The sequence below is a fragment of the Poromitra crassiceps genome (genome assembly GCF_964638095.1).
Source record: "Poromitra crassiceps genome assembly, chromosome: 2".
Classification (NCBI taxonomy): Eukaryota; Metazoa; Chordata; class Actinopteri; order Beryciformes; family Melamphaidae; genus Poromitra; species Poromitra crassiceps.
This window is the reverse complement of record NC_139624.1, coordinates 50288451-50303300: the sequence shown is the minus strand read 5'-3', so window position 1 is coordinate 50303300 and position 14850 is coordinate 50288451. Positions and strand designations below refer to the sequence as shown.

At 43.9% G+C, this 14850-nt stretch overlaps 1 protein-coding gene across 1 annotated transcript in view; it reads left to right on the top strand.

Moving 5' to 3' along the window:
- LOC310799792 (FYVE, RhoGEF and PH domain-containing protein 4-like) overlaps positions 1 to 8791 on the top strand; it is a gene marked incomplete at both ends in the record, with an annotated part of 39845 nt that extends 31054 nt beyond the window's left edge. The window contains one exon of the mRNA XM_083662399.1: positions 8660 to 8791. Within this exon, the coding sequence (XP_083518525.1) occupies positions 8660 to 8791 (132 nt within the window). The remainder of the gene's footprint in view (positions 1 to 8659) is intronic.
- Positions 8792 to 14850: the final 6059 nt, after the last annotated feature.

The window sequence follows — 14850 nt, the reverse complement described above, 5'->3', positions numbered from 1 at the left end:
CCAATGCTATTTTTCTGCCCAACTGTGAGAAGCCTTATGCAGCATAAATGCATTATGAAAATGTAGCCCGAGTTATATCATTGTTACAAGCAAATAAAACAAGCCTAACATAACTCCATATTTCATCTCTTTTATGATTCATGGTGCGCTCAGATTGACTTTTAGCATTAAAGGACCATAACCAGCGTTTTAACGAGTTAGCATGTAAAAGCAGTACCAAGGGCCTGCTATAGTAATCCCAACATCACAAATCTCTACACGTCTCACACAAAAACGTTGTGGATCCTCCTGCAGACTAGTTGTCAGACATCACTCAAACTAGCTGTCAGGCATCACGCCTCACGTCTCACACAAAAACGTTGTCGATCGTCCTGCAGACTAGTTGTCAAGCATCACTCAAACTAGCTGTCAGGCATCACATGAAAACGCTGTCATTCGTTGTTTTTGGTTGTTCTTCCGTGTGGGGAAAGAATGCATGTGAAGTTAGCAACAATTTTTTACAACTTCACTTCCGGTTGAATGCTTTTGCCTTTCAAAATAAAAGCACACGTTTTTTTTATATTTACAATAGATTAAAGTAGTAATCTATGAGACCCAATATAATTAACATAGTAACACTAAGAGGAACATCTAGTTTAATTGACAATAGACTATATATATATTTAGATATATATATTTATATTTATATTTAGATATATATATTTATATTTCTTGAAATTCTTTCAACACAAAGACCGGAAGGCTAAATTTGGACACATGTAAATTAAAGTAAATTAAACATAAAAAGTTAAATGGCTTTAAGGTAGATTCCTAGGATACTTCTTTATTGAATGGGAAAGCTTATTTAATTATTTAATGGTAAACTGTTGTTCCATCAGGCATAAGATATCCAAACAATGTAGGGTGTGTGCAGAAAACATTTGACTTCTCCAATAGCCTTGGTTATGGCCTCTTGGAAGACATCCAAAGAATAGCAAGTAGAGGTGATACACATTAAGCAAAATGGAAGGTTTTGGTCTTGTGAAGTTATTTGCAAAATTTAGATACACAAGTCATGTGTATGAGTGATGACGTCAGCTGCAGTTAGGAAGAAACAGTTAAAACCCCCAGTTCCATCAAAACATTATTTTCTATCAAAATAAGTAAACAGTTTGACGGTGCAGTAGTTTGAGTGCTCTCCTATTACAATTTATTTATTTAAAAAGACAATGTATCTTTTCCATTTTTATTTTCAATTCTTGTTTTTGTCAGAGGTTAAGACAGATAATTCACCAAAATTCAGTATAACAGTTGTCCTTTGTAGGTCAATAACAGGTGATTATAATCCATTGGCAGGTGATTACACTCAAATGACAAAAGCAGCCAATGAGCTGTGTATTGTGAAGCACCATATTGGTAGGAAATGCATGTGACATCATGGAATGCTATGAATAGGCTAGGCTACAGTTGGCTACAGTGGCTGGCTGTTATCAGGACCATGAGAGAGGGGCAGAGTAGCTGGCTGTTATCAGGACCATGAGAGAGGCGGAGTGGCTGGCTGTTATCAGGACCATGAGAGAGGGGCAGAGTAGCTGGCTGTTATCAGGACCATGAGAGAGGCGGAGTAGCTGGCTGTTATCTGGACCATGAGGGGCAGTGTGGCTGGCTGTTATCAGGACCATGAGAGAGGCAGAGTGGCTGGCTGTTATCGGGACCATCAGAGAGAGGCAGAGTGACATATTTACTTGAAAGTGCAGTCCATTCATTTAGAAGTCTGTGCAGCAAAGATGTGTGTGATGTCCTTTCAACGAAGCAAAGTGGTTGTTGTGTCCTAAACTGTACTGCAGGCGACTGCAGGTAAAAACAAAACGAAGCGCACAAAAAACTCTCTGTGCACAATGGAAGCGCTCTCAACATGATTTCCATAACGTTACATGAAAAAAGCACCTTGGTCGTGAACGCCGCCTAAAGCCATTGGTGAGTTCGCCTAGCACCTATTTTTAAAGCTTTTTGGTTGCTCTTGTTCTGTAAAGGTGTGGTGTCTGGAAAGACCCTTCACGTGGTGGGATTTTGACATTTTTATTTTTTGAAATTTCCATAAAGTAGAAACTCTCCCGTATAGATGTTTTAAATTGACAACAAAAACATTCTAAATTGAACCCCAGCTCACTTCCTGTTGCAGTGTTTGCTATGGACTGAAAAGAAGGGGGGGAAAGCATTCCAGTGGAGGACTGACCATTCTGTGAAATGTTTCTTATTACATTAAAACGTGTTAACAGGTTTCATCTGGTTTGCTTGTCATTTCAAGTTTCATGTGTTTTCCCTCTCTAGACACTATCATTTGAGATTGATTTCTGTTTGCTCAATCTTCTGTAATTGATGTGATATGCATACTTGCACAAAGTCAAATTCCTCTTTGGCATTATGATTACTCAGTCTATTACAATGATCCTGGAATCTTTGGGTGGGCCTTGAACTCTAGCCTAGCCATAGTATTCCCATGATGTCATGCATTTCCTACAAATGTTTGTTGCTTGCCAATACACAGTTCATTGCTTTTGTCAGTGTAATCATGTTATTTTGGTGAATTATCGGTCTTAACCTCTGACAGAAACAATCATTGAAATAATACAGTAAGAGCTAACCATAGGTGAGCACTCACTGCCATGTCAAAACTGTTCACTTATTTGGATGGAAAATGAATGTTTGATGGCCCAGGGGTTTTCTGGTTTACAAATTGGATGTTTGCTTACAGTGTACCTGGTTGAAAACTCACGCTTTATATTGTTTAGCCCATGACTGCTTATATTTTCTGTTTGTGGCTCAACCAAAAAAGTTTTGCTACCCCTGTCTTACACCGATGGCCCAGCTCCTCAACATGTCCTTAGGTTGCTGGTTATGTTTGGTGGTCATCAACAAGACACTTGTGTATCTAAATTTTGCTAATAACTTTTCACAAGACCAAAACCTTCCATTTTGCTTAATGTGCATCACCTCTACTTGCTATTCTTTGGATGTCTACCAAGAGGCCATAACCAAGGCTATTGTAGAAGTCAAATGTTTTCTGCACACACCCTACATTGTTTGGATATCTTATGCCTGATGGAACAACAGTTTACCATTAAATAATTAAATAAGCTTTCCCATTCAATAAAGAAGTATCCTAGGAATCTACCTTAAAGCCATTTAACTTTTTATGTTTAATTTACATGTGTCCAAATTTAGCCTTCCGGTCTTTGTGTTGAAAGAATTTCAAGAAATATAAATATATATATCTAAATATATATATAGTCTATTGTCAATTAAACTAGATGTTCCTCTTAGTGTTACTATGTTAATTATATTGGGTCTCATAGATTACTACTTTAATCTATTGTAAATATAAAAAAAACGTGTGCTTTTATTTTGAAAGGCAAAAGCATTCAACCGGAAGTGAAGTTGTAAAAAATTGTTGCTAACTTCACAGGCATTCTTTCCCCACACGGAAGAACAACCAAAAACAACGAATGACAGCGTTTTCATGTGATGCCTGACAGCTAGTTTGAGTGATGCTTGACAACTAGTCTGCAGGACGATCGACAACGTTTTTGTGTGAGACGTGAGGCGTGATGCCTGACAGCTAGTTTGAGTGATGTCTGACAACTAGTCTGCAGGAGGATCCACAACGTTTTTGTGTGAGACGTGAGGCGTGATGCCTGACAGCTAGTTTGAGTGATGTCTGACAACTAGTCTGCAGGACGATCGACAACGTTTTTGTGTGAGACGTGAGGAGTGATGCCTGACAGTTAGTTTGAGTGATGTCTGACAACTAGTCTGCAGGACGATCGACAACGTTTTTGTGTGAGGCGTGATGCCTGACAGCTAGTTTGAGTGATGTCTGACAACTAGTCTGCAGGAGGATCGACAACGTTTTTGTGTGAGACGTGAGGAGTGATGCCTGACAGCTAGTTTGAGTGATGTCTGACAGCTAGTCTGCAGGAGGATCGACAACGTTTTTAGTGAGGCAGGAGGAATGACAGCGTTTTCGTGTGAGGACTGAAGGTGTTTCAGAGCACACTCGACGGTTTACTATAGGAGACATGACAACTGACAACGCTTTAGACTGAGGAACGATAGCCTATACTCTGACTGACGAGGATGCCCTAAAATGGTTGCCGTACGCTTGGGACGCAGCGTCAATTACAACGAGCGCACCTACATACACACACACACACACACGGACTGCAGCAGCACCCACTGCAAAACACCAAGGGCTGAAAGAAAACCACTATTAATCAGTCAGAAATGAGCCAGACATTACAAACAAACGTCAACTTCTTAATGTCCCGATTATGAAGCAACCCAATCACCAGAATAAAATGTAAAAAAACAGAATATTATGTAGCTACAATATCAACTCAATCAATTTGAATAGGCTAGACTATCCTATATAGCAGACCTGGGCAACTGGCGGCCCGCGGGCCGCATGCGGCTCCTGTGTGGCCTGTGCTGGAATTGCATTTTATTTTTATTTTTTTATTTTTTTTTACAGTGCACCTGAACGCGACATGCAAGACACCCGTTGAATAAGTGTCCAAATGTTCATGTAATTCTGGCCAATACTCCACTTCTGTTATAACATTTCAGTCTGGAATATGGAATATCTTTCAATACTCTTTATGGCTAAAAGGCTAAAAGTAATCTCATGTGTAAGAAATGACTGTTCTACATTTAAGTAAAAATTTAAATAATTAGGCTAACTCATTGGTTTTGGATTTATTTAGCTTCAAGAGTGCATTTTTGTTCGTGTGACCCTCAACACAGGCTTTGAGAATCCCAGGCCGCTTACTGATACTTACTGTATGCTTAAATTAACCCATTCATATTCTGGTTTATTTAAAGAAAAACATTTTGGCTAGTGGAAATTCTAATTGGCTGGTAATTTTAAAATCTAGCAGCCATATTGGCAGGTGGTCAAAAAAGTTAATTTCAAGCACTGCAGGGAGAGCAGGTGGTGACATAGGATTGAGTGAGAAAACGATCAAATATTGGTGGTTAAGACTGAATAATGACATCACAACTGTTAATTTAAAATGAGTTATTCCTCTAAACCTGCCTTCAAATGCCCCAAATTGTTCGCGCCGGCGCCGTTCAGCCCCCAGCAATACCTGGCCCTCTGGTAGCGAGGACATTTTTTTGTGGCCCCCTCTATCATCAAAGTTGCCCATCCCTGGGTTACGGCATGACAATATTTGTTCGGCCCTCGGTAACAATCTGGGTTTCTCATGTGGCCCCCCCATGAAAAATAATTGCCCACCCCTGCTATAGACTAGCCTACAATGTTATAATCATGTTTTCCAGTGACTCCTGAGCAAACCAGTCAACTAATAAAATCGTACAAATTAAAATATTAGTAAGTTATCAAAAACATTAACTAATTAATTATGCAATGATGACAAAATAGTGTATCTATGCGAATCTGCAGACTTCAATCAATCTGTTTGAACTAGAAATAGCTTTATTATCACAGTTGGGCAAAAATGATGAAGTAATGAGTGGTGTCCCATTTCCTAGGAGGTGACTGTTTTCAATCCCTATCCCTTGTGGCTCCGTTTTGAAGGGCAAGGGCCAAAGTGAGGGACACTCAAAAACAAGGGTTAGGGGTAAAAATAAGAATTGGGATTGGGCCTTAGTCTCTTTTCTATAGTGAGTAAGGTGTTAAACACCATGATCATTGAGTTGGTTGAAAAACCAAGTCTTTATTTTAAGTTATATTTTGGAAATGAACTTCATTAGTCAACCAAAGCTTACTATAGGAGTGAATGGGTCAACATAATGCGCCCTGCATCTAATGTATTGGGTACCTGTGATCATCACCATTGTAGGGGGATACACACACTGTATATAGGCTACTTGAATATTGGGAGGATGTATCCTTTATCTCAACCTGTTGTATCTTTAGGCTCGTTTGAGTTGACTGCCGCCTCGCCTGGAAAGCAGACGAGAGCAGCCAGGCGCAGTCAGGCGAGGCATCAACAAGTCGAACACCCCCGACAGCACACTCCCTGCTGCTTTTCTTCTTCTACAGTTTTGTATAACAGCGGTTTGTAAACAAATTAAAACATGCATTAGCGCTACCCATATTCACTGCTCAAATGACCCAGCCCTTCAGATTACTTATTTTTTATTTTAATGTAGGCATTACAGGTGGTATTTATGTAAAATATGGAGTGACAGCTTGGAATATATATAAAATCGAAGTTTCTACACTTCACTGTGGGTTTGTGATGCACCCACGGCTGGACTGCAATGTATTCTTACCGGTGCGATGGCCGGTGGGCCGCTGGTAGTGGGCCGGTCAGGTTGGTGAAAAAGTATGTATTATGTATTTGATTGGGCCAGTAGCGGCCCATTCAGGCGTCAATAATGAATGATTCTGGTCTCTGGAGTGGCCCTCTAACCAATGCTAATGTATAGCATTGTAATTTAGGATGTTACCTGAAGGCAACACAGGTGGTGCAGCCAATGACATGCACGGAAAACGTATGCATGTGTGTGTGTCTCTGACCCAGCTCCATGGGAGAAGAACCACAGAGAGAGAAAGAGAAACTGTTCCTCGTGTTATATTTATTTCCTCCGTCTTGCTGCTGCTCTGGGAGTGCACGCGAGAACTGCTGCATTAACCCACTCTGCTAACAGACGTGTTGTTCAAAGATGTTGTTGGTGCTCCCTCTAACTCCACAATGTGCAAGATAGTAATAGGCTACAGTATGTGTCTCTGTATAGGCGGGTGCACAATGCACACACCCTGCTTAGAGAGCAGCGCATGGGCCGCGGAGCCTATAGGGCCGGTAGGGCTTGAGCCCGACCTACTTTTGGGGAGTTGGACCGTCGTTTTGTGCAGAGAGACTTGCATGTGGCAGGCAGCCGCCCTGGAGCGCCTGATTGTGTCTGCAGCTGAAGGGGAAAAGGTTGGTTTCCCGTCTGCTATTCTGTGTCTCTACGAGAAGGATTTTAATGTTGACTCTCTCGGCACACAGCTTGATATGTTGCCAGACACAATCAAGCTTTTCGAGGAGGGCGAGGAGGAAGCAGGCAAACCCCTAACCGTGTCATCTGTTGTCAGCAATGAACAATACACCTGTGGCACAAACACTCCTGCCAGATGTACACAAACTGTTAAAGTTGTTTTATACAATCCCCGTGTCGTCATTTAAAGACCTATTGATTGATATATATTATGTGATCAACGACATATATGCGATCAACAATGACACAAAAAAGACTTAATAGCCTGATGTGCGGCCATACACACAAGGACTATTTGGACAAAGTGGATGTTTCGGTGATTGCAAGGGAGTTCGTCCAGAGCAACGACAAGAGGACGCAGTTCTTCGGCAGAATGTAAAGAGATAGAGAGAGAAAGATATGGTGAGTCTGGCGTGTGTGTGGAGGAGGAGGGAGGGGAGAAAGTGTGTGTGTTGCCGAGGTGCAGCATCAGCTGGTGCTTTTTTGTGTTTCACTACTTTGATGTGTATTATTCTATCCCTCCTGTTCGCAAAGTAGTAGTAGCACTATTTAAACCACGACGCTGAATCGAAGTGATGCTTGATTAATTCATTGATTGATATCGGAATCGGATTGATATAGGCTATAACCACAACTCCGCTCCATTTCAGTAGCAGGAACAGCGACGCACGGCCCTATGCAAATAGCCTAAACTCATCTGTCTCCGATAATAAGCTTCATTTAACTAATGGAGTAAACTTCAAAAAGTTTCATATTGTTGTCTGATGTAGTCTAGTCTAATTTTTGCGGTTGAGCCCGACCTACTTGAACAGCCTTCCGCGGCCCCTGAGCGCACACACATGCTGACATGCTGCGCTGCTGAGACGCACAGTGTGCGACTGAAATGTCTGCACTTTAAAAAAATCAGTGTTATGTTTAGTACTCTACTTATGTCTATTTAATAAGTAAACCTTGAGTTCTCACTGGGCACGTTTATTCAATGCTGCAACATCATTACACCTAAAACCCCTAGACCGGGTCATAACATGTGGCTTTATAAGTAAATCCCCAACCCATGCGAGCGTGAGCGAAGCTGGAAAAATTGGGCCGATTCGAAATTGTGGGCCTGTCTGACACATGGCAGGTAGCTTTTTTGGTCCCAGTCCAGCCCTGGATGCACCTGTGTTGAACCAATGGGCGCTCAGCTTGATGCGCTTCTCGTCATCCTCTGTCATCCGCAGTCGGGCGCAGTTGGTGGGGAGCAACTGCGGCGCCTTGCTCCAAATCTGCGCCCGCCTCGCTCTCACAAGAGTCCTGTGGCTCACGCAGTTGGGCAAGCGGAGCAAGTCGGACAACTTTTCTAACCATCATGCAACGGGGCAAGCAAGGCGCTGGTCGAATCTGCGCAGAACTTGCTCATCTCAAACGAGCCTATTGCTTTCGTCATGACACTATACAAGAAGTAACACAAATTACATGGAATAACAATTGCCACGATTTCGCATCGCTCCATCCATGGCTGTAGCCTACCCCATATAGCCACAACCCAGGCATGCCTGCCCCTGCAGTTGCCACACGCCGCACGTGCTCCTGGGCTGAATATGCCCTTGTTTACTCTGGAAAAGTACAGTTCCTGCATGGAGGGCAGTTTGGCACCAATGATTTTCTCTGCAGTCCTGACTGTCCGTTGCAGTTTGTGCCCATCATGTTTGGTGTCAGAGTCAAACCAGACAGAGATGGAGTTGCAGAGGACAGACTGGATGATGGCGGTGTTGAACTGGATCAGCAGCTCCTGAGGCAGTTTGTACTTCCTGAGTTGGTGTAGGAAGTACAACCTCTGCTGAGCCTTCTTGGTGATGGTGTCTCTGTTGGCCACTTGGTCACTTGATGTCCTGGGAGATTATCTTCTCTTTAGTTTCTCTTCATCAGCTCAGAGATTTCCTGACATCACTGTCTCTCTGTTTCCATTTTTGTCCCACTAATGATGTCATAGTGACATCACTGATTATATCACTGATTATATCAGTGATGTCATCAATCATGTCATACATCACAGAGTATGTCATCAGTGATGTGGGCAATGTCATAGGAGGCAACTGATGATGTCATAGTGACATCACTGTCAATTTTTGTACCACTAATGATCTCATAGGAGGCAACTGTTGCATGATCTGGCCCCCATTCAAAAAAGTTCCTACTTTCATGGTACGTGCTCTAATAACAAAGCGAAAAATGAGCTGCTTAGAGTTTAAAGATAAATAAATTTAATCCAGTGGCACATCAATGTCGATTTGCTCAATGATACGTAAAAAATCAGACGTGTCCCGGATATATGCTGGTAGACTCTGTACAAAAGGTTGTATGTGGTGGTCGATGAATTTGGAAAGAGGCTCAAGTAAGTTATGTTTTTATGGATTTTGGGGAGGAGATAGAAGGCTGGGGTCCTATAGTGTTTATGTAACAGGAATCGATGGTTGCGTGTAGTGATCTGTCCCACCTGCAGTGCAGTGTCAATCACAGATTTAATGGTTGTGCGGGTACGGGGACCTGGGTCACTACTGCAACGCTTATATGTAGATGTGTCAGAGAGTTGATGCATGGCTTCTGTGATGTAGTCAGCACGGTTCTGGACCACAACAGCTCCACCTTTGTCGGCTAGTCGAATGACAATAGAATTGATTTCCTCTGACGTCAGGGCTCTGCCCCCTCCACGTCACTCCACGTTACCTGTGCCACGTAGGCTATGTTCTCTATATATGCAGGTGCGGCGGCCGACGCCCTTCCATACAGCCTGACGAAAACCAACGGTTGAAACGTGTTGCGTTTTGTGTTGTTGCCCGTATCAACTATGTGAAGATGTACACTGTCTGTTAACTGTGAAGTACGCAGGTACAAATTAATTCTTATTAAATTTATTTATCTTTAAACTCTAAGCAGCTCATTTTTCGCTTTGTTATTATAGTTGCCTGCTGAGTTGCTTTGGTCCACACCTTTTTGTGCGTTCCTATTTTGTACAGTCTGGCATACTGTCAGTGGACATGACCGGTACCGATACCCACGTACCCGTTTGGGAAAACATACTGAGCTACAGCTCTGAGGACATCGAGCCCCTTCTGGCAACGGGTCCGTCTCTCTTTGAGACCCAACCCGCCTCGCCTGTGTCCCAGGATTGGATTAATATCCTGAGACTGGAGAAAAGAGTAGCTCGCCTCACACTGCATGCGGGCACCTTGTCTGAATACTGCCGCGCCAAGAGAATCCCCCGTGGACTACGTATACAAAAAGCACCCACGGCATTCCAAGATAATACGGACTTCTCAAATAAATGGTGTGCGATCCTCAATAAATGCTGACTGGACCTGATGATTCTCCTTATCCAAACCTCTAACTCTGAGGCCAGCAGGCTCAAAACTGAGATTGCTTTTAACATCACCTCCGTGAAAGACAAGACGACACCTGAGGACTTCACCACCCAGGCCTCCAACATCCAGGAGGGGATCAACAAATTGAAGGAGGAGACAAAAGCCTACAAATACAAGAGATTTGTACGCGACATTAACGACTACCAAAGAAACCACGTCTACCAGTGGCTGAACCCAGCTACACGTAGACCCAGGAGAGTCACCTTCAGGGACTCATCCCCCGACTATACTTGCTCCAGTGGGGAAGATTCAGAGGGATACGCACCCTTCCCTGCACCAGCCCCCTCCTCATAGGCCCCTTTTTTAGACCAAGGCCGTTCCGCGCGGACAGGACGGCAAAAACGAGGCTCCGGCACGAAGCCTCCTCCGTACCGAGGCGGTGTTTCCCAACCCCAGACCCGCTACTACACCAGGAGTGCGTCCCCCAACCCATACCTGTGATAAATCTCTCCTGCAAAGCACTAACACAATCACACCTTGATCTGCTCTCTAAAGGTTTGTCATTTGTCCCCACAGCCAAGTACCAGCCATTTAACACAAGAGTCAATTTACACAAATTCATTCGCAAACTCAGGCTTAGATTGTACTTTAGGCAACATAGCAGCAGTGACAACACCCCCGCAGCTTTGGCACCCCCCTCCTCCTTCATTCCACCTGGGCCTATAGACTCTGCCATTGATACCTACAGTAAGCTCATACATCAGGACATTTCCACGCTGGAACAGAGCATCCCCTCTGTTACACATAACATTACGCGCAGGGAAAGAGCATCTCTTACAGATCTACAAAGGGATGATTCTATTGTCATTCGACTAGCCGGCAAAGGTGGAGCTGTTGTGGTCCAGAACCGTGCTGACTACATCACAGAAGCCATGCGTCAACTCTCTGACACATCTACATATAAGCGTTGCAGTAGTGACCCAGGTCCCCGTACCCGCACAACCATTAAATCTGTGATTGACACTGCACTGCAGGCGGGACAGATCACTACACGCAACCATCGATTCCTGTTACATAAACACTATAGGACCCCAGCCTTCTATCTCCTCCCCAAAATCCATAAAAACATAACCCCGACCCCTGGCCGGCCTATCGTTTCTGGTAACGAGAGCTTACTTGAGCCTCTTTCCAAATTCATCGACCACCACATACAACCTTTTGTACAGAGTCTACCAGCATATATCCGGGACACGTCTGATTTTTTACGTATCATTGAGCAAATCGACATTGATGTGCCATCTGTCATTCTTGTCACCATGGACATTGAATCCCTGTATACCAACATCCCACAGCAGGGGGCAATAGATACCATCAATGACACACTGACAGGTAGAATATCCACTCACCCCCCCAATGATTTCATATCCACACTGGCTGAGATTAGCCTACGCAATAATTATTTCTTGTTCAACGGAGACTTTTATCTGCAGACCTCTGGTGTTGCTATGGGTTGCGCCGCGGCTCCCAGTATTGCCAACCTGTACGTAGGTGCCTTTGAAAGAGACTTTGTTTACAACCCCAGCGTTAACCCCTTCATCTCATCCATCACCCTGTGGCGCAGATACAGTATATAGATGATGTGTTCATGATCTGGTCCGGCCCATCCACCACCCTGTTGGAGTTTCACACACTCCTCAACACCTGGAATCCACACCTCCGGTTTACCATTGATCACCACCAAGATCGTATTAATTTCCTGGACGTCACTGTATATAAACAGCACACCAAACTACACTCATCCATCTACCGAAAACCCACGGACAGAAATACCCTTCTCCATGCCTCCAGTTACCATCCCTCACATCTAAAAGAAAACCTCCCCACAGGCCAATTCATGCGCCTCTGGAGATTATGCAGCGACAAATGTGACTTTTTGAATAAAGCCACACAGATGAAACTGAGGTTTCAGGAGCGTGGATATGGGCGGAGACCCATTTCACATGCGTACAAACGCGCACTACACTCCCACAGGGACATCCTGCTCCAGCCCAGAATATCAGACCCTCCCTCGCCCAGGGTGACAGCGACCCTGCAGTACTCCCCCTTGGCCAATAGAATCAAGCGGAGCCTGCTTAAATTCTGGAGAGTGCTACAGGTTCATGATGTCTTCGCCACACCCCCCAGGATCGCCTTCTCCCGAAATCAAAACATTAGGGACTGTCTAGTCAAGACGCTTGTCACCCCCAACATAACAACTCAAACCACTATCGATTCCCGTCCTCCCTCTACAGGTCATTTCCCGAGCGGACACTGCGCTTGCTGCCCACAGACCACTAAGGCCAAATCACTCATATTCCCCAACGGACACACCGTCCATCTTAAACATCTCACCACCTGCGCCTCGCAAGGGGTGGTGTATGCCATTTCTTGCCCCTGCCCGCTCTGGTACATCGGGAAGACCTCGCGTCCGTTACGAATACGGATCACGGAGCACAAGAGCGTGCTCCGGCGTCAGGACACCAAGGCCCCTCTGGTCGATCACTTTGTTCGACACAACCATAGTGTCTCTGACCTCCGTTTCTGGGCCATAGACAGTGTCAAACCCCACCCGAGGGGTGGCGACCTGGACAGGACGCTTCTCCAGCGTGAAGCGCACTGGATCCACAGGTTGGATACCTCCGCTCCCAATGGACTCAATGAGGAGCTGGACCTTTCATGCTTTATTTAGTTAGATCATGAAGTCTGCATTACTGGAATGTCTACTGTCACATTTATTAATTATATGTATTGCTCTGTGCGATTCTTGCATCATATCCTTGCATCTATTTTGCTGATATGCTTTGCATTAACATCAACATATTAGGCTACCTGTATTTTCCTACAGCATTACTGATGTGACTTGTAGCCTATTTTTGTAATATGTAATCATTTATGGACCTCTGCTAGTTCTGTCTATCCTAGTAGACTCAGTAGACTAAGTAGAGCATACCTTTTCCTCTGACGTCAGGGCTCTGCCCCCTCCACGTCACTCCATGTTACATGTACCACGTAGGCTATGTTCTCTATATATGCAGGTGCGGCGGCCGACGCCCTTCCATACAGCCTGACGAAAACCAACGGTTGAAACGCGTTGTGTTTTGTGTTGTTGCCCGTATCAACTATGTGAAGATGTACACTGTCTGTTAACTGTGAAGTACGCAGGTACAAATTACTTCTTATTAAATTTATTTATCTTTAAACTCTAAGCAGCTCATTTTTCGCTTTGTTATTATAGTTGCCTGCTGAGTTGCTTTGGTCCACACCTTTTTGTACGTTCCCATGGTACGTGCTCTACCAGGTGAGCCACCGGGACGGCCCACAGGTGTAGTTTTTACATTAAAAAAAATCTTGCCTAGTACAACTTTAACTAATGAAACCAACCTGCTCCTCTCCCACTCAACCCCCACATCTCCATCATCTCCAGGATGTGAAGGCCCTGTGCAGCATCCCTCTGCTTGGCTACAGTGTGGAGGATTCGCCTCTGGAGCTCCAGGGCCGGTCCTGTTTCTGTCTAAACCAGTCCACATGCACCCACACCTTCTCTTGTGATGACCCAGAGCTCAAACAGCGCTGGCTGGCTGTCCTACAGGCTGCAGCCTGCCTAGCGCCAGGCTCTGACAACATCAACAATGGAACGGAAGCTGCCACTAATGGTAATAATGTTACTAATGGAAATATTGGAGAAGAGTCCAAGGAAGAACACTCCTGAATGTTTCTGACAGCAGGCATGATGCAGAGTACAAATACACTAGATAAAATAGCCTACTTAAATTATGGTAATTTTATAAATGATCATGTATAGCCTACACAATGATAGACCCTTTTCATGGGGGCCGTTTTGTGTTGAAAAAAGGCAGGATAAACACAGGTGCAAGCTTGTATTAGTGTTTTGCTTGCACCGGTGTTTATCCTGCCTTTTCGACACAAAATGGCCCCCATGAAAAGTGTCTATTCTTGTAAGCTTCTTTGTGTGTAATATTAGAAACGATATGAGAATGGTGTGTTTTCTTTGAGTGCAGAAGCACTTTATTTCTGAAATGGTTTGCAGTAAAATAAATAAAGTGGAGCTGTTTTTAACATGAGTCAGACTGTCCATTCAACTGTAAAGATGTTAATGTCAGCTTTGTGTATGATTTAGGAGGTACCAAGTGATGTAGCTTGCTGCCCTCTGGCGGCCATATTGGAGGTCCACACCTCATGGCAAAAATGACGGAGAACTGCTGATTGATTGCATTTGAATCAGAGTTGTTCGTTTCATCAGTCTGGGATTAGGGCTGGGCAATATAGCCAAAATAAATTATAGATACAAAATATTTCATATTAGTAGATAATATATATTAATAATTATTGATAATTTCTCATTACCTATTTTAATTTTTTTTTTAATTTAACTACTTCATTTTGAACTTTTTGGCCCATGTGTGGAGAACACACATGAACACACATTAGATTCCCGTTTGTCGGGAATGACTTTGCTCACCTC